The sequence below is a fragment of the Marmota flaviventris genome, chromosome 1 (assembly GCF_047511675.1).
Source record: "Marmota flaviventris isolate mMarFla1 chromosome 1, mMarFla1.hap1, whole genome shotgun sequence".
Lineage (NCBI taxonomy): Eukaryota > Metazoa > Chordata > Mammalia > Rodentia > Sciuridae > Marmota > Marmota flaviventris.
In genome coordinates this window covers 196,628,044-196,648,615 of record NC_092498.1, presented here as the reverse complement: position 1 = coordinate 196,648,615, position 20,572 = coordinate 196,628,044, and the positions used below count along the sequence as shown (strand labels likewise).

The 20,572-nt window shown below is 38.8% G+C and overlaps 1 protein-coding gene across 1 annotated transcript in view; it reads left to right on the top strand.

The window, feature by feature from the left end:
• Nucleotides 1-20,572, top strand: part of Oxsr1 (oxidative stress responsive kinase 1) — a 115,433-nt gene that overhangs the window by 70,247 nt on the left and 24,614 nt on the right. The window contains exons 8-10 of the mRNA XM_027932286.2: nucleotides 1,360-1,493; nucleotides 7,356-7,404; nucleotides 7,988-8,053. Of these exons, the coding sequence (XP_027788087.1) occupies nucleotides 1,360-1,493; nucleotides 7,356-7,404; nucleotides 7,988-8,053 (249 nt within the window). The remainder of the gene's footprint in view (nucleotides 1-1,359; nucleotides 1,494-7,355; nucleotides 7,405-7,987; nucleotides 8,054-20,572) is intronic.

Below are 20,572 nucleotides of genomic sequence, written 5' to 3'. Positions count from 1 at the left end.
CATCTTCCTTCCTTATATATCCATTTTTTAAAAGGATATGTTTTTACAGCTGCAACGTGGGAGGCTTTTTTTAGGCCAAATGGCTTACTTTTAGAAAGATGATGATGAGTGAGGTCTACTTATCATAACATTGTAGATTATTATTCCTGCAGTTCTAGCTGGACATACGTGTTAACTTATTTGCTCAAAAAAAAAAAAAAAAAAAACATTGCCAGCCTTACTGATTCCAATTATGTAAGTATAAATTGAATCAGAAGAGCAAGTAATAACACTGATTCGGGCCTCTTTTTTTTGTGTGTTGATTTTATATTTTAAAAAATTTTGCATGCTTTTATACAAAAAGTTAAGCAATATAGAAAAACACAAATAACTTGAATCCTTCCATATAACTGTGACCTTCATTCCTTATATCTCTATGCATCAAGCTAGTATATTGCCATGAAATCCGAAGCAGGAAGGAATGTATGATGGATAGAAAAATCAAAATTGTCAGTTGTTGCAGGGGAGGCAGAAAGAATGTGGACTGAGAACTTACATAGCTTTGTTAATTTGTACATCATTGGTTATATGTATATATTTTTTAATTGATTGATTGATTTTTGTGGTGCTGGGGATTGAATCCAGGGCCTTGTGAATGCAAGGCAAGTACTCTTACCAACTGAGCTATATCCCCAGCCCATCATTGGCGATTTCTGTCGTGGAAGCTCTAGAAAGGGAAGGCCATGGTACAAGGAGTCAAAGTAAAGGAGGCCCATGAATATGTAAAATTAGTGAGGTCACACTCTTAATTTTGCTGTGGTTTTAATGTTGTTTTAAAAGTAATTTGGTAGTATAAGAATTAGGACTGAGGGACATCAAGAAACAAAGGATTCTAACTAAAGAACATCAATGTTGACACAGTAGGCCTTTGTGAGAAAACTATTGGGAGAGCCAGCTGTATACTTTTTATTACTGTGGAAGTCACAAATAAAAATGGGTTCTAGGGCTAGGGGTGTAGCTCAGTGGTAGAACACTTGCCTAGCACCAGTGAGGTCTTGGGTTCTATCCTCAGCTCCACATAAAAACAACTAAATAAAATAAAGACTAATTACGAAAAAAAATAACAAATAACTCTGGGTTTTAAACAACTGGCCTAATATGAACTTTTGTTTATTTACGTATTTAGCAGTGCTGGAAATCAAACCCCAGGCTTTGTGCATGCTAGGCAAGTACTCTACCACTGAGCCCCAGCCCCAGCTCCCTAATTTGTCTTTATTTTGTAGGAGGGAAAGTATGTCTGTATTGAAAATCTGGACCATAGTTGTTAATTAAATTTCTTTGAGTCTTCAGAAGTTTACACTGTATTGAAAATTTTTACAGGTTTTAATGCTGACACTGCAGAATGATCCTCCTTCTTTGGAAACTGGTGTTCAAGATAAAGAAATGCTGAAAAAATATGGCAAATCATTTAGAAAAATGATTTCATTGTGCCTTCAAAAGGATCCAGAAAAAAGGTAAAATATAAAAGAAACTGTACTTTTCTGTCCATTGATATGTAAAACATTGTGGGTGATCTGAGATTCATATCTAAAGGGCTAACTATAAAGTTTTAAAAAGTATACAGAGACTATTTTACAAGACAGTTTCACATTGATGGTCTTGATTTCTGTCTTCTTTTTAGTATATAGTGTACCCTAAATAGTTTTAACTATTTCTTAGTGTTCTGGAGCTATAAAATTATATATTATGAATGCTGTATTAGTAAAAAGTCAGGTTAATGGGAGATGTTTGTATTTACTTTGCACTTAAAATTTTTAAGTAAACAAATATCATTTATAATTTAATAACAAAAGGAATATACATAACAAGTTTATATTTAGTGTCAAATAATAGTACTTCTTTCCATGTTAGAAAGCTTTTAGTAACTGGACCAGAGTTTTAAGTTGCTTCTTTGTCAGTTTTAGACAGATTGAATGGCAAGTGAACAAATAAGTAAAAATATTCAATGCATATATTTTTGTCTATTAAACAGCATTATAGAATGTTGGAGGTCATTGAGTACAAGCTTTTCTCTGTGGTCATGGATGTGGGAACTTGAATTCAAGTCTTTAATCATAATTTAGGCCTCTGTTCTATACCTTATTTTTCTGTTTCATATATGTATATCAGTTCTGCATAGAGACAGGTTTTACATTCACAGGTTCAGCCAACCATGGATCAAAAGTATTCTAGAAAAAAAGTAAAACTGTACTGAACACATAGACTTTTTCTTGTAATTATTCCATAAGCAGTATAGTATAAAAACTATTTACATAGCATTTACATTTTATTGGATATTATAAGTAATCTGGAGATGGTTTAAAGTACATGGAAGAATTGTATATAGGTTATGTGCAAATATTGTATCATTTCTTATAAGGGACTTTAATATCTACAGATTTTTGATAGTGGTGAGGGGTTCTGGAGCCAGTTTTACTGAGATACCAAGGGACAACTGTGTATTCCACTGAGTTTCTTAGCACTTAAAGTTCTTTAATTTTGTTTTCTCTAAAGGTCAACAAAAGTAAGACTTTGACATCCTTGATCATATCTCTAGTATATATAATGGGGCTTCAGAATTTACTGTTGGAATTATTGGAAAGGGTAAGAAAAATAGGCAGCAAAGTTCATACCTAAAAGTAGAAAACACTTGCTTCTCCCAAGTTAGTGAACAAAAAGAATAAATTCTCTTGTTACAGATAATTAGAAATGACAGAGAAAAGCTATCAAACTTAAAAATCCCTGGATACCAGAAATAATGAGGTAACCATAGATTAGGGAAGAAGTATTAGGAATTAATCCAGTAGCTGCCTTCAGTGGGACTGTTCATTCTAGTAACCTGCTAAGTTTTGGATTTCTAACTCCCATGTTATGCCTAGAATTGAGATCTTGGGCTCCCCACCACAGAGGAGATTTTGCACTGACATGCTGCTTAAGCTAAGATCTTCAGAAGTCTACATACTCAGTAAAACCGTAGACTAGAATAAAACTGTCCATCATATCATCATCATTAAGAGAAAACAGAGATCTTTCCCGATTAATGTCAAACCCTCAACCTTGATGTTCCACAAGTTGACAGTCTAAATTCATACCCAGGAACCCACATACTAGAAAGTAAAAAAAAAAATTGTTGCAAAGCCAGTTTTACTCTTGGCTGAAGGAATCTCAGAGAAATGCACTAGAAGCACATTTCCAAATTTCAGGTCCCATGATTCCTGCATATAATGTCCCACTGAAGATAGGATCACAGTCTAAAATTACAATACACTATGAATTGGAGGTGGCAGGTATAAGTAGAAACATTATTTGTTCAAGATATTAAGATAATTCAATGATATAATTAAAATCATAAAAGAAATCAGAACCCACAAGAGTTTGAGCATTACGAAAATGTAAGTAGCACTATTAGAAATGAAAAAATATAGTAATTAAAATTACTTAATGGATTCCCTTGAGTGTGGGTTGGATTGTGATTTGTTTCGGATTAAAGTATGAAAAAGAAAAAAAATGGCAATTTTACAGAGAAGAAATCTGGTCATAACTCCATTAAGTGATAAAGGTTAATCACCACCATTAATACAATGAAATGATACTATGTAATTGATTTGATGCAATTAGAAGGGCACATCACCTATGAAGTATTCTTTCTTTGAATTTGTAATTTTAGTTAATAACTAGAAAACAATCAGACATCCAAATTGAGGAGTATACTACAAAATACCTGGCCAGTACTTTTTTAAAGTGTCAAGGAAAGGAGAGACTTAAGAAGATACTATCACTGATAGGGGGAGATGATGGAGACTGGCAACTCAGTGCAACAAGGTGTCCTGCATTAGATGCTACAGTAGAAAAATGAAAGAAATGAGGGGCTGGGATATAGCTCAGTTGGTAGACTGCTTGCCTCACATGCGTAAGACCCTGGGTTCACTCCCCAGCACCACACCAAAAAGAGAGAGAGAGAGAAATGAAAGTAACGGAAAAATTGGAGAATCTGAGTAAAGCCTGTAGTTTAGTTAATAGTACTGTACCAATGTGAATGTTTTAGTTAATGGCTTGATAATTAGACCATGGTAATGTAAAATGCTAACCTTAATGGAAGCTGATGAAAGGTAAGTGAGAACTTTGTACTACCTTTGCAACTCAAATCTATAAGTCTGATATTGTTATAAAGTGGTTTTTTTAAAAAGAAAAAAAAAACCCTGGGAAGTATAAAAAATCTAATTTCTGTTATTTAAACCAAAATCAAACTTTGTTTAGGGTATTTCTAATATATATGGCATTTCTAGGATAAAACGAAAGAACCCTAAATGAACTGGTTAAAAATCTACCTTTTCCAGTGTTGCAAAACGTCTCACATTCAGCCTCAGGGAACAGATTACTTACTAAGGAATAGCAGGTAGACTGGAAACCATTTCCCCTTAAAGAGCCTGTAGAAAAGATAACTATTGGCTCAGCAAGTACCAGGCACTTTTATAAACATTTAGTGTATGTCATCTCGTTTAATTCTCATGCCATCCATGACGATGGCACTCTTATTTTCTTTGTTTTACCAATAAAAAAACCTGAATCATAGGTTAAGTAACCTTGCCTGAAGTCACACATCTAATAAATGGTGGAGTTAGGATTTTGACCTATGCAATCTGACTTCAGAGTGCCTGTTTTCAATCTCATTACACTTTATTAAGGAAATTGTTCAACATATAGCACAAAAAATGAATGGTATAAATATGAAAGAAAGATGAACATTCCAAGGGTGAGAAAATTCAGAGAGTGAGGGTGTGCTTATGCACATCTGTGTTCAGGTTGAATGTCTCTTGTCTGAAATGCCTGGGACCAGAGAGTTTTTGGATTCCAGAGTTTTGTTTTTTTTTTTTTTTTTCAATTTTGTAATATTTGCATTTTCCATAATGAGATATCTTAGAAATGGTATCCAAGTCTAAACACAAAATTGTTTTTATTTCTTGCATAACATATACATAGCCTAAAGATTGTTTCATGCACAAAATGCAATATTGTTGATTTTGTGCATGAAACAGTTTCATGGTATGGAATTTTCTACTTGTGGCATTATGTTAGCACTCAAATTTTGGATTTTGGAGCATTTCAGATTTTAGATTTTTGAATTAGGGATGATTAACCTATATAAATAAATACACAAATATTTACATATACACATATATGAACTAGCTAGTAAAGACTAGAGAGAATGTAGGGGAAGCAATAGTCAAAGAAATAATGGCTGAACATTTTTTTTATTATTAAACACTATAACCTCAGATTAAAGAACCATTTTCCCCAGGTTCCAGGCATTGTCTACCTTTTCCAGTGTTGCAAAACTTCTTATATTCAGCCTCAAAGAACACATTACCTACTGAGGAATAGCAGGTAGACTGAAAACCACTTCTCTGTAACAATAATTGAGGCCAGCATATAGTTAAATAATGCTGAGAGAAGTTAACTGTTAGCCCAGAATTCACCATCTAGTCTAATTAGTATTAAAGAGTGAGCATGAAGTGAAGATATTTTTCACACAAACATTGTTTTCCAATCACATCCTTTCACTTAACCCTTCAAAAGCTGTACTTTTTGAGCAGGGTGCAGTGGTGCACACCTGCAATCCCAGACACAAAGGAGGATTATAAGTTTGGGATGACCCAGGGCAATTTAGCAACATCTTGTCTCAAGATTAAAAATAAAAAGCGCTGGGGATGCAACTCAATGGTAGAGTTCCCCTGGATTCAATCCCTAATACTGGGGAAAAAACTTTAAAAAGAAGGAAATGAACCTAGAAGAAAGAATAGTAAGGAGCCATCTTGGGCAAATTGTTGAAGCAATGAACTCTCTCTTTTTTTTTTTAACATTTATTTTTTTAGGTGTAAATGGACACAACACAATGCCTTTATTTTTTTTTTTTATGTGGTGCTGAGGATTGAACCCCGGTCCTGCCCGTGCTAGGCGAGCACTCTACCGCTGAGCCACAATCCCAGCCCCAAAACAATGAACTCTTGACTAATTTCACATTTAACTGCTTTCTTAAAAGCCCTCTCCCATTAAATCCATGGCCTCAGTCTTTCTAGGCAAGCTCTCTACTACTGAGCTACACTCCTAGATTGCTAGTCCTCGAGGGATTGGTTCTTAAGCTTGAATGCACATTGAAATGACCTGGACAGTTAAAAAAAAAAACACACACACACACACACACACAAAAACAAAAAAACTGCTGATACTAGGTTTTGTTCCAATACATTCTGCTTTCATTGTTCGTTAGGATTTTTAAACACCTCAGATACTCTAACACACGGCAGTGATTAAGAACTGCTGCTCAGGCTGGGGATGGTGCTTGCCTAGTGTGTGCTGAGGCCCTGTGTTTGATCTGCAGCATGCAAAAACAAAGAAACAACAACCTCCCCCCCCACCCCTTAGAGGCTTGACTAGGTAATATTGAACCTTAGATGAATTGTGATTTTTGGAGAAATACGTGTTATGTGTGTGACATAATCAGGTGTAGGTTTTTTAAGTGTAAAATTCTTTATTCTGAAATAATGTATTTTTAAAAGTTTTTTAAATTAGTGATGAATTTAGTCAAAACTGTAAAAATATTGCTCACAGTTGAATTAAAAATTAACTTTGGTTAAATCTGGGGAATATACTTTACTTTTGGAATTTTCCGGTCTTCCTTCCCCTTCCGTCTCCTTTCTTCACTCCTCCTCCCTCTTTCTTTCTCATACTGAGATTGAAGTCAGGATCTGGACATGCTAGGCAAGTGCTTTACTAATTACTGAGCTTCATCCCTGGCCCAAATCTTCAGATTTTTAAGGGAAATTGTGAAGTCTGGTTTTCAGAATCTAGTTGCCTTTAGTTGAAACTTGTCAGGCAGCCTTGTAACAAGAAGCAGAGTTTTTCCTTTCAGTAGGAAACCAATGCCTCGAGGACTAGCAAGTCTAGGAATGTAACTCACTTTCTTCTTTGTGATCTTAAATATGTTTTTATGCTTTGCTAAAAAATTAGAGTATATAATTTCTCTTGGGAAATAATAATATTAAATAGTAAATATGTTGGAAGTATTCTTCCAGAAACAACATTTCACTAATGAAATTTTCAAAGAATGTCTTAATTATTATCAAAACATTTCTATTTGAGTGTTTTATTCTGCTTGATGTCTTATATCCAGGTTATTCTACTTTTGTTTTTTAGCAGGTTAAGGAAAGTGGAGCCTACTCAGTTTTTATTTTTGCTGCTCAAAAAGTAATTTTCTCATTTTTGAAGATATAAACTCACATTGCACTTGAATTAACTGCAAAAACTGTTTTTTTTTTTTTTTTTTTTCCTGCTTTTAGACCAACAGCAGCAGAACTATTAAGGCACAAATTTTTCCAGAAAGCTAAGGTAGGATATTTTATCTTTTGATTTTATATGTGTTTAAATGATGCTGCCATATTATGTTCAGTGTTCATAAGTTGTATTTCTTAAGATGATTCTGTGTGGAAGAATGATAGAAGATAAAATAATAATTACTGAGGATATTATGAATATAATTTTTGGTATATAAGACACTTGCTTTGGAATTCAGTAAATATCTTTTTATGGTATAAATTAAATGTCAAGTTAAACTTATGGCAATATTTAATATTAATTTTTTGCCATTATAATCTGTGAAAAACATTGAACTCTCATTTCAAAGTTTACTACTTAATTTGTGAATAATTTATTTCCCAGAGATAGTGGTATGTTATTATACTTGGAAATTCAGGATCAACAAATTTTGCCATATAATAAAGCAAACTTTCCATAATGGTTTATTCAACATATTGAAGCTCTGTCTCAGTTTCTAAAACCATGGCAGTAATGTACTGTAGTAGTTTCATACTACTTCATAAGACATATTATTTGTGATGAACATTTCTTTGTCAATTTTACTGGTTCAACAAAAAATTTTTATAAAAAGAAAATACGTATTTTTCCCCTCCAGAATAAAGAATTTCTTCAAGAGAAAATATTGCAGAGAGCACCTACCATTTCTGAAAGAGCTAAAAAGGTAAATGGAAGATCTAATAAGTTTTCTTAGGAAATTTCTTAAGAGTTGATTTATTTTTGATTTTGAAAGTAAATGTTGACTCCTGCAAGGTAGGCGGGCCTGCGACCCATCGGCAGAAGATGAGCAGCGGCCTGCTGAGAGGCAGAGCCGCCCCCTCCCCCTGCGCCGGCAAGGTAGACGGAACTGTGACCACCGACAGAAAAGGCCCAGTGGCCCGCAGAGGGGCAGAGCTTCCAATCACTCCTGCAAGGTGGGCGGGCCTGCGACCCACCGGCAGAAGAGGAGCAGCGGCCTGCTGAGAGGCAGAGCCGCCCTCTCCCCCTGCCGGCAAGGTAGACGGAACTGTGACCACCCACAGAACAGGCCCAGCGGCCTGCTGAGGGGCAGAGCCGCCCCCCACCCCCCGCACCTGCCAGGTAGGCGGAACTGTGACCACCAACAGAAAAGGCCCAGTGGCCCGCGGAGGGGCAGAGCTTCCAATCACTCCTGCAAGGTAGGCGGGCCTGCGACCCACCGGCAGAAGAGGAGCAGCAGCCTGCTGAGAGGCAGAGCCGCCCCCTCCCCTTGCGCCTGCAAGGTAGACGGAACTGTGACCACCCACAGAACAGGCCCAGCGGCCTGCTGAGGGGCAGAGCCGCCCCCCACCCCCCGCGCCTGCCAGGTAGGCGGAACTGTGACCATCGACAGAAAAGGCCCAGTGGCCCGCGGAGGGGCAGAGCTTCCAATCATTCCTGCAAGGTAGGCGGGCCTGCGACCCACCGGCAGAAGAGGAGCAGCGGCCTGCTGAGAGGCAGAGCTGCCCCCTCCCCCTGCGGCGGCAAGGTAGACGGAACTGTGACAACCCACAGAACAGGCCCAGTGGCCTGTTGAGGGGCAGAGCCGCCCCCCACCCCCCGCGCCTGCCAGGTAGGCGGAACTGTGACCACCGACAGAAAAAGCCCAGTGGCCCGCGGAGGGGCAGAGCTGCCAACCACTCCTGCAAGGTAAGCGGGCCTGCGACCCACCGGCAGAATAGGCGCAGCGGCCTGCTGAGAGGCAGAGCCGCCCCCTCCCCCTGCGCCGGCAAGGTAGACGGAACTGTGACCACCAACAGACCAGGCCAGACCTGCAACCGACAGACAGAACAGGCCCAGTGGCCTGAGGAAGGGTAGAGCCGCCCCCCCACCCCGCGCCTGCAAGGTAGGCGGACCTGCGACCCACTGGCAGAACAGCCCCAGAGGCCTGCAGAGGGGCAGTGCTGCTGCCTGCGCCTGCAAAGTAGGCAGAACTGCGACCACCGACAGAACAAGCCTAGCGGCCCGCAGAGGGACAGAGCTGCCGCCCGCGCCTGCAAGGTAGGCGGACCTGCTACCGACCGGCAGAGCAGGCCCAGCGGCCTGCCGGCATGGTAGGCACATTGCCCCAATTGGAGGAGGGGCAGAGCCGCCGCCCGCGCCTGCGAGGGAGACTTTGCAACTATACAAGACCAATATAAATATATAGGGGGAAAATTCAATAGCACAACAGTTTCACCAAGTAGAAAGGAACGCGAACAGTATGAAGAGACAAGGAAAGAAAGGACCACAAGCAATGCAGGTCAACTCAACGTTAGAAGAGGTAATAGCTGCAGCAGATGGAATGTCAGATAAAGAATTCAGGATATACATGCTTCAGATGATCTGGAGTCTCAAGGAAGACATCAGACAGCAAAATCAGACAATGAAAGATCACTTCAACAATGAATTACATAAACAAATCCAAGAAGCAAAAGATCAACTATACAGGGAGATAGAGGTTATAAAAAACAAACAAACAGAAATCCTAGAAATGCAGGAAGCAATAAACCAACTTAAAAACTCAATTGAGAATACTACCAGCAGAGTAGAACACTTAGAAGATAGAACATCAGACAATGAAGATAAAGTATTTCAACTTGAAAAGAACATAGCTCAGCAAGACTGTTAAGAAACCATGAGCAGAACATCCAAGAAATATGGGATAACATCAAGAGACCAAATTTAAGAGTCATTGGGATACAGGAAGGGACAGAGTTTCAAACCAAAGGAATGAGCAATCTATTCAATGAAATAATACGAGAAAAGTTCCCAGACTTGAAGAATGAGACAGAATCCCAAATCCTAGAAGCCTACAGGACACCGAATGTGCAAAATCATAAGAGACCCACACCTAGACACATTATAATGAAGATGCCCAACATACAGAATAAGGAGAGAATTTTAAAAGCTACAAGAGAAAGGAAGCAGATCACATTTAGGGATAAGCCAAACAGGATAACAGCTGACCTTTCAACACAGACTCTGAAAGCTAGAAGATCCTGGAATAACATATTTCAAACACTGAAAAAAATGGGTTCCAACCAAGAATTGTGTTTCCAGCGAAATTAAGCTTCAGGATGGAAGATGAAATTAAAACCTTCCACGATAAACAAAAGTTAAAAGAATTTGCAGCTAGAAAACCATCTCTTCTAAACATCCTTGGCAAAACATTACAGGAAGAGGAAATGGAAAATAAACCAACAGTGGGAGGTAGGACAGTAAAGGGGGGAAAAATAATCAAAGAGGAAAACAAACCATGTTTAGTAACATAAATAAACAAATATGGCTGGAAGAACAACCCATATCTCAATAATAACCCTAAATGTTAATGGCTTAAACTCACCAATTAAGAGACACAGGCTAGTAGAATGGATCACAAAACAAGACCCAACAATATGCTGCCTGCAGGAGACGCATTTGATAGGAAAAGACATACATAGGCTGAAGGTGAAAGGTTGGGAAAAATCGTATCACTCATATGGACTTCGGAAACAAGCAGGAGTGTCCATACTCATATCAAATAAAATAGATTTCAAGCCAAAGTTAATCAAAACGGATAAAGAGGGACACTACATACTGCTTAAGGGAACCATACACCAACAAGACATAACAATCATAAATATATATGCCCCAAACAATGGTGCAGCTATGTTCATCAAACAAACTCTTCTCAAGTTCAAGAGTCTAATAGACCACCATACAATAATCATGGGAGACTTCAACACACCTCTCTCGCCACTGGACAGATCTTCCAAACAAAAGTTGAATAAGGAAACTATAGAACTCAATAACACAATTAACAACCTAGACTTAATTGACATATATAGAATATACCACCCAACATCAAGCAGTTACACTTTTTTCTCAGCAGCACATGGATCCTTCTCAAAAATAGATCATATATTATGTCACAGGGCAACTCTTAGACAATATAAAGGAGTAGAGATAATACCATGCATCCTATCTGATCATAATGGAATGGAACTGAAAATCAACGATAAAAGAAGGAAGGAAAAAGCATACATCACTTGGAGAATGAACAATAGGTTACTGAATGATCAATGGGTTATAGAAGACATCAAGGAGGAAATTAAAAAATTCACAATAGCAAGACTGTGGAACCAACCTAGATGCCCTTCAATAGACGAATGGATAAAAAAAATGTGGCATTTATACACAATGGAGTATTACTCTGCATTAAAAAATGACAAAATCATAGAATTTACAGGGAAATGGATGGCATTAGAGCAGATTATGCTAAGTGAAGCTAGCCAATCCCTAAAAAGCAAATGCCAAATGTCTTCTTTGATATAAGGAGAGTAACTAAGAACAGAGTAGGGTCGAAGAGCATGAGAAGAAGATTAACATTAAACAGGGATGAGAGGTGGGAGGGAAAGGGAGAGAGAAGGGAAATTGCATGGAAATGGAAGGAGACCCTCAGAGTTATACAAAAGTACATACAAGAGGAAGTGAGGGGAAAGGGAAAAATAATACAAGGGGGACAAATGAATGTCAGTAGAGGGGGCAGAGAAAGAAGAGGGGAGGGGAGGGGAGGGGAGGGGGGATAGTAGAGGATAGGAAAGGCAGCAGAACACAACAGACACTAGTATGGCAATATGTAAATCAATGGATGTGTAACTGATGTGATTCTGCAATCTGTATATGGGGTAAAAATGGGAGCTCATAACCCACTTGAATCAAAGTGTGAAATATGATATATCAAGAACTATGTAATGTTTTGAACAGCCAACAATAAAAAATTAAAAAAAAAAAAAAGAAAGTAAATGTTAATTAATATTCAGTTAACTGAAGCAGGATTATTCATTTTCTCTCAACCTTTTCTAAAGCATTCTTTGGTATATTCATCCAACAAATATCATATGCTAGGGCATTACTCTGCTATCTAATGGAATACAAAGGTATGCTGGACAGTAATCTGTGAGTTAATTCTGACCCCTGTTTAATCATGCTTTCCAGCTTCTTGAGTGAGTTGTGATTTTATGTAGCATTTATAGCTGCAGTACCTGCTAGCTGCAAACTTTTTGTTGCTTGCCGCAGTCTGGCTGGGCACAAAATCACGAGCCACTCAAGCAGGAACAAAGTTTATTTTTTGAAACTGCCGCCAATTTCCGGTACCGCCCGGGAAGATTTTTTCCACCCACGCGGCCTCCTCCCGGACCCGCAGAGAGAGCTCCTCCCCCGGAACTCCCTCCTACTGTACTTCCCCAACCAATGGGAACTCTCCAGGAGTCCCGTAGCCGGCCTAGGTGAACAGCAGGAGTCCAATATCCATATGAATGCAAATCTTAACATAATCATATCATCTCAATGGCTAGCTGGCGTCACCTTTCGACCCACAATGCCATGCATCATATACTTGGCTCTTAGCATCTCCCCCCTTCTGTTTAAGTAACAAGAAATCTGGCTAGGGACCGTGCCTGTTAGGTTTGTCCAATTCAACATATGGTTCTTACCCGTCATCGGAAAACTGACTTTTAGGCGTCAGCCTCCTGTCTTAGGTTGATACCACTGCAATTGGATCATACCCGTCACTGACTACCGGTCCAGCATATAGCCATACTTGTGGATAGGCCTATGTACCAGTGGGGGGGTGAGGTTCTTTGCCTCACCTCTGTTGGCCCCCAAATTTGGCCTTGGTGCCGGTGGGGGGTGAGGTTCTTTACCTCACCTCTGTTGGCCCCCAAAATTAGACCATCACTAGTAGAAGGGAGGAGGATACAGAAATGTCATGACACCAAGTCAATTAACGGCTCCTAGGAAAAATTGCATCACTGGTGACACATCAGCAAAGATACGCTAGCACTACCATAATTCGCTGCATCAACAAATAGATCACAAAGCATACAAGTGATACATAGTCCAGGCAAGTTCTGTAAGCAGTTCAAAGCGGAGGAATCTATCAATATGTCCATATCCTCCCAAAATAAAGCATACAAGTGATACATAGTCCAGGCAAGTTTTGTAAGCAGTTCAAAGCAGAGGAATCTATCAATATGTCCATATCCTTCCAAAATAAATCGACTCATTGATTGAGCATTACTTGTTGAGTTATAAATCAATGATGTATCAGTTTACACGGTTTGTTGTGATAACTCTCGAAGAAGTTGTAGTTTGGTTTTATCTTTGTCTTCACCGGCACTGGGATGAAAATAGGAATTTTGACAATGATGCTAAAAAAAAATATGTAACATTTCAACAGGTACTAAGAAAACAATATTTAGAACAATTTACATTATCCTGAACAGAATTATTAAATATAATGAAAAGGAAAGGTGAAAGTAAACAAACAGATCTGTTAACCTTCTATTTGTTCATATATTAAAACAATCCTCAACAGCTGTTTACCCAAATTAAATTAAACTATTAAAATCATGTGAATAATAAAAAAAAAAATTTTTTGGATCCATGTGCATGAGCGCTCCTCATATGTGATATATGGACATACGCACATACAGACATACAACACAAAACAGAAGTGTGCACACGTAACATATAACACATAAGACAATAGTAAAGGCCTTGTAGCTTTACCTAGGTGAAATCTCCATTGCAATGTTCAAAAACTCCACAGTCAAAAAATAAAACTGATCAGAAAAAACATTAACCTAGGTCTGTATGAGCTCAAAAATAAAATAGAACTTTATGATGTGGGAAAAAGCAATAATAAAATAGATATTGAAAAAAGCATCCTGGTTAATCACTGTCGCAGATGTAAGAATAGCCAAGCTGGAGATCTGGATATCAGCTGTTATGGATTTGAGTCAAATCATCTTCCTTTTGGTCTATAGAAATTGTTTTAGTTAGTCTCTCTGGAATCCAAATCGGCTGCTGTTCTTCCTGTGGAAAAACACAAACAGAGCCCTGACTCCCGACTATCACTGGGTCAGGACCTTTCCATTGTCCTGTTAGAATATCTTCCCAAAGTACCTTAGGCTTATGTACATTTTTTGGATACAAATGTCTTTCCGCAGCACTAAGCCCTGATGAATCCAAATTTAAAAAGTTTAGAGTAAAAAGGGTTATTTTAAGTTTATCTTTGGGGGATATATACCCCTTTCCAATTCCCTCCTTTTGTTTTAATAAGTACATTTTAATAGTTTGATGAGCTCTTTCAACTATGCCTTGTCCTTGTGGATTGTATGGAATTCCTGTTATGTGAGTAATGCCAAATGATGAGCAAAATTGTTTAAAAGAGGTGGACGCATAACCAGGACCATTATCGGATTTTAACTGTTTTGGAACCCCCACAGTGGCAAAATTTTGTAAGCAATGAGCTATAACATCTTTAGTTTTTTCTCCGGCATGAAGGGAGCCCATCAGAAATCCGGAAGAAGTATCAACTGTAACATGTAAATATTTTAATTTTCCAAATTCCGGCAAGTGTGTGATGTCCATCTGCCAAATATGGTTAGGTATCAGTCCTCTAGGATTGACTCCAAGATTAACTTGTGGTAAAAATGTCACACAATTTTGACATTGTTTTATTATATGTCGGGCTTGTTCTTTAGTTATTTTAAAACGCTTTTGTAAAGTATTAGCATTGACATGGAACCTTTTATGAAAATTTATAGCTTCTTCTGTTGTGGAGAAAATATGTATGTCATGTGTAGATTTATCTGCTAACTCATTGCCCAAACTAAGGGCTCCAGGCAATCCTGTATGTGCCCTGATATGTCCTATAAAGAATGGATCTTTTCTGTCCCAGATTAGACTTTGTATAGTGGAAAACAAAGAGAAAACAGTAGAAGAAGGGGAAATCCTACCAGCATCTTCAAGGGATACTATAGCATTAACTACATACTGACTATCAGAAAATAAATTAAATACAGAATTTTTAAACATCATAAAAGCTTGTAATACTGCATTAAGCTCTACCTTTTGAGCTGATTGTTTGGGTACTAAAAATGTAAAAGTTTGATCAGGGGTAACTACTGCTGCTGTACCATTATTTGACCCATCAGTGAATATATTTGGAGCATTCATGATAGGGTTTTTTTTTGTCATCTTTGGAAAAACTACAGGATGCTTAGACCAAAAAGACAACAAAGGATTAGACGGTAAGTGATTATCAAATGAAACATTAGATTTACACATGATTATTGCCCAAGTATTTAACTCATTAGCTAACTCATCAATTTGATCTATAGTATATGGAGTAATAATTTTATTGGGAGAAATCCTAAACACTCCCTTGGCTGCTTTTATTCCTTTGAGTATTAATTGTCCTACAGCCTCAGGATACCTAGTAAGAATAGTGTTAGGAGAATAAGATAAATGTATCCACAATAATGGACCTTCTTGCCAGAATACTCCTGTAGGAATATTTTTTGTTGACAGTATAATAAATAATAAAGGCAAACTTATATCAATTCTATCCAAATGCATATTTTCCATATATGTTTCAATGATTTTTAATGCCTGTCTTGCTTCAGGCGTCAACATGCGGGGTGAATTTGGATCTGATGGACCTTTTAGAATGTCAAATAAAGGTCCCAACTCTCCTGTTGGTATGCCTAGATAATGCCTTATCCAATTTATGTCTCCTAATAACTTTTGAAAGTCGTTAAGTGATTTGAGTTGATCTACTCGTATTTGAATTTTGGGTGGACGGACCATGGTTGAGGATAATAAAACCCCTAAATAATTAATTGGAAGATTTAATTGTACTTTATCTATTGCTATCTCTAGATTATAATTTTTTAATAAATTTGTAAGTGTGGCATAACATTCTAGCAATGTGTTTTTATCTTTGTGTGCCAATAACACATCATCCATATAGTGAAATATTTGTAGTTCAGTATTTTGATTTCTAAGTGGCTGGATTGCTTTGTTAACATAAATTTGACACATAGTTGGACTATTAGCCATCCCTTGAGGGAGTACTTTCCATTCATATCTCTGATCAGGACCTTCATGATTTAGTGCAGGGATAGTAAATGCAAAATGTGGACTATCCTCGGGGTGAATTGGAATTGAAAAAAAACAATCTTTAATATCTATAGCTAAAACATACCAGGTTTTTGGTAAAGCAGACAATTGGGGAATCCCTGATTGAGCAGGTCCCATAATAACCATCTCATTATTAATGGCTCTTAAATCTTGCAATAATCTCCATTTACCAGATTTCTTTTTAATGACAAAAATGGGAGTATTATGGGGAGATACGGAAGGTTGTATATGTCCCTCCGCTAATTGTTGTTTGACCAGGTCATGTGCTATTTGTATCTTTTCTTTAGTCAGGGGCCACTGAGGAACCCACACTGGTCTTTCTGATTTCCAAGTAATTTTGATTGTCTCAGTGGCCCTTTCTGAAAACCCAATCCACGTCTATTTGTTTCTTGATCTATTTGAATTGGTGCTGTCATACCTTGTTCTTGTTCTCTTAATCTTTCTTCTTTCCTAAAGCCTTGTCTAGCCCTAGTAGTGGGCGCATTAGGATTGATGTTATTTGTTAATGTCAAACCTAATTGATCTAGGACATCTCGTCCCCATAAATTTATAGGAAGATGATCCAATACATAGGGCTGTATAGTTCCTTCACATCCTTCAGGATCCTTCCAATCTAATACCATTGCACTTCTATGGGGATTAGTTGCCACTCCTAGGCCTCGAAGCGTTTGAGTGGCTTGTTGTAATGGCCAATGTTTCGGCCATTCTTGATGAGATATGATGCTAAGGTCTGCACCTGTATCAAGTAGCCCATTAAAGTCATGTCCTTGAATATTTAGTTTTAGCATTGGGCGAGAATCTAGATTTAAAGACAGCATAGCCCAATCTACACCTGTGGAGCCTAATCCCCTGGAACCTCTTTCTACAGTACGACTGGAAAATTTATCATGTAGGCTGGGTATTATTAATAACTGTGCTATTCTATCTCCTGGTGAAATTACTGATATACCTCTTGGAGAACTAGCTATAATTTTTATTTCACCTTCATAATCGGGATCAATTACCCCAGGACTTATCATAAGTCCTTTTAGTGTTGAAGAACTGCGTCCCAATAATAAGCCTACTGTTCCTTGGGGAAGAGGTCCTTTTACTCCTGTGGGAATGATTTGAACTCCCATCTCTGGAGTTAGTACTGCTCTGGCAGAGGCGCAGATGTCCAGCCCTGCGCTCTCTCTAGTTTGTCTGATGAGGGATTTAATGGATAATGCGTCCTGGGCACTACCTCGATGGTGTTGCTGGGTTCCTCCACTGCCCCGTATATTTGTGGTTTGGGGCCCCGGAGCATTGGGCCCTCCAGTCCGTTTTTTGGCAATGGAGCCTGATGTCTTTCTCCACGATATCGTGGGTAAACACTTGGTCCTTGTCTGTTTTTTGATAACGGAATACCCTCTATGGTGGTTTGAGAACGGCATTCATTAGCCCAATGTTTCCCTCTACGGCATCGTGGGCAAATACCCGGTATTCTAGTCCTTTGATACCTAGCCTTGTTAAACCCTCCTCCTATGGGGCAACTCCTTTTAAAATGTCCTGTTTGATCACAATTATAGCATGTTTTTGGCCTGGCATCTAAAGCCTGTTGTACTGCTGCTAAGACTTGCCCTTGTTCATTAATGTCTCTACATAATTTAATATATGTGTTTAAATCTTCATGTTTCCATGGTCTGATGACCTCTCTGCAGCAACGATTTGCTTGGTCATAAGCCAGTTGTTTTATAAATGGCATTGCCTGTTCTGTATCTCCAAATACTCTAGATGCTGTCTGAATAAGCCTATCTACAAATTCAGCGTAAGGTTCATTAGCTCCTTGTATTACCTTAGATAATTGTCCTTGTAAATCTCCATGCCCCTGTAAAGTTTTCCATGCCTTAATTGCATCTACAGCAATTTGTGCATATACGCCAGGATCATATTCAATTTGTTACCGTTGACCCTCATAAGGTCCTTTTCCTAATAACATATCTAGATTTCTTTGAGTGTAACCGGCTGCTGCATTTCGCCTAGCTGTCTCCATGCAAAATTCCTCATTGGCAACCTTCCATAACAAATATTGTCCTCCATTTAGCACAGATCGACACATGTTAGCCCAATCTGCTGGTGTCATGTCTAAGTTGGTAATGGATTCGACCATGCTCACAGTGAAGAGTGCTTGCGGCCCGTAGGTTGTTACAGCCTCCTTTAATTGCTTCACTGTTTTGAAATCTAAGGCACGGTGAATTCGTTGCCCTCCTGCCTGCTCAAGTACAGGGCATGCTAATCTTTGGGGTCCTGCCTCAGGATTCCGTCCATCAACTATGGGAGTTGAGGGCCGCTCAGCTGTAGATGGAGCTGTTGGTTGAATTACGCCCTCTGGTGATAGAACGGGGTTAGTAGCAGCCTCCTGTTGTAATTCCCCGCCTGATGGTTGTTTTTCCTCTAAGCTTTCTTTCTTCAAATCTTCCTCTGTCTGACTAGCTTGAGAGACCTTCTCTTTCGCTTGACCTAACATGTTTTCTACCATAGTCTGGACCTCTAACAATTTACTTAACAGTCTTTCGGTTTGTTTTTTACTAGTTTCTAATCTACTATAAAGGTAACGCAACCCAATAAGATAGCATAAAACAAAACCGAAACAGAATGAAACAAAAACCGAACAAAGAATAGTTGTATCAATTTTCTCTTTCTCAGGGCCGAACAACTTCAAACCTTGAGCCAACCATTTTTCCCAGTTTGCCTGAGAAAATTCTAGGGATAGGCAGCTTGAAACAAAAACAAGATAAATCAAAACGAGGACACATTGTTTTTTGAAATGGTCACCCATTTTGTTGCCTTCCCTCAGGGGCGAGCAATTTTACTCACCTCCAAGCTTTAGGCGTTCCCCGTGCGGGCCGCCAGTTGCCGCAGTCTGGCTGGGCACAAAATCACGAGCCACTCAAGCAGGAACAAAGTTTATTTTTTGAAACTGCCGCCAATGTCCGGTACCGCCCGGGAAGATTTTTTCCACCCACGTGGCCTCCTCCCGGACCGCAGAAAGAGCTCCTCCCCCGGAACTCCCTCCTACTGTACTTCCCCAACCAATGGGAACTCTCCAGGAGTCCCGTAGCCGGCCTAGGTGAACAGCAGGAGTCCAATATCCATATGAATGCAAATCTTAACATAATCATATCATCTCAATGGCTAGCTGGCGTCACCTTTCGACCCACAATGCCATGCATCATATACTTGGCTCTTAGCAGTTGCTTTGACTGAAAGACCAAAAGAACCTTGTTCATAAGTCGTTTCTAAGAACTTTGGTCAGAATGTGAACATTGAAATGCATTAAGATCTCAGTTTGAGCAAATGTGAGTTTTTCCTTCCAGTAGGGAAAAACCCTTTCTTCCCTTTCCCTTCTTTTCCTCAACACAGACTTATCCAGTCTAAAGGAAATGAGGCCAGTTGGCTTCTGCTGATGTTAGACTTGAGGGAGAAGGTAAAGAAAGGTATTGTACCTCATGGAGCATGGTGGTAGGATTGTCTGGGAAGTTCGAGTACATCTAATAAGTGACTTATTCACCTCCATAGATTTCAGTACTTGGGAATTCTGATGTTATTTAGAAAGTTTTTATTGATAAAGAATCAGAAAAGTATATTTAACACTTTGAAATGATATTTGTAGCACTGGTAGCACAATTAACTCATCTCTACTTCATAGAGATATATCTTCTGCAGACTTAGATACTTAAATCTTGTTGTTAAGGTTCCTTCCTGCTGGGTGTGATGGCACACACCTGTAATCCCAGCAGCTCCAGAGGCTGAGGCAGGAGGATCATGAGTTCAAAGCCAGCCTCAGCAATTGAGTGAGGCCCTAAGTAATTTAGCAAGACCCTGTCTCTAAATAAAATATAAAAAGTGTTGGTGATATGGCTGAGTGGTTAAGTGCTCTTGGATTCAATTCCTGGTACCAACCAACCAACTAACAAATAGACAACCACTCAGGGTCCTTCTTTTCTTTACAAGGAGTTCTTGAGAAGTACCAGGTTACTATTTTCTAACTTTTAAACCTACATTTAAAGAGTTATACTACCTCCCTTCTGGAAAAATTTCCCCTCTTGCCTTAGGATCTTTTGACTTGCTATACTCTTTTTTTCCCCCCCTTTTTCAATGGTTATATCCATTGTTAACATCAGAATTACCTTGAGACTTAAAAAAAAAACAAGCATCATAAGTAGTGTAATGCCAAGCCAATTAAGTCATCTCTAGGAAATGGAATCTTGAAGAT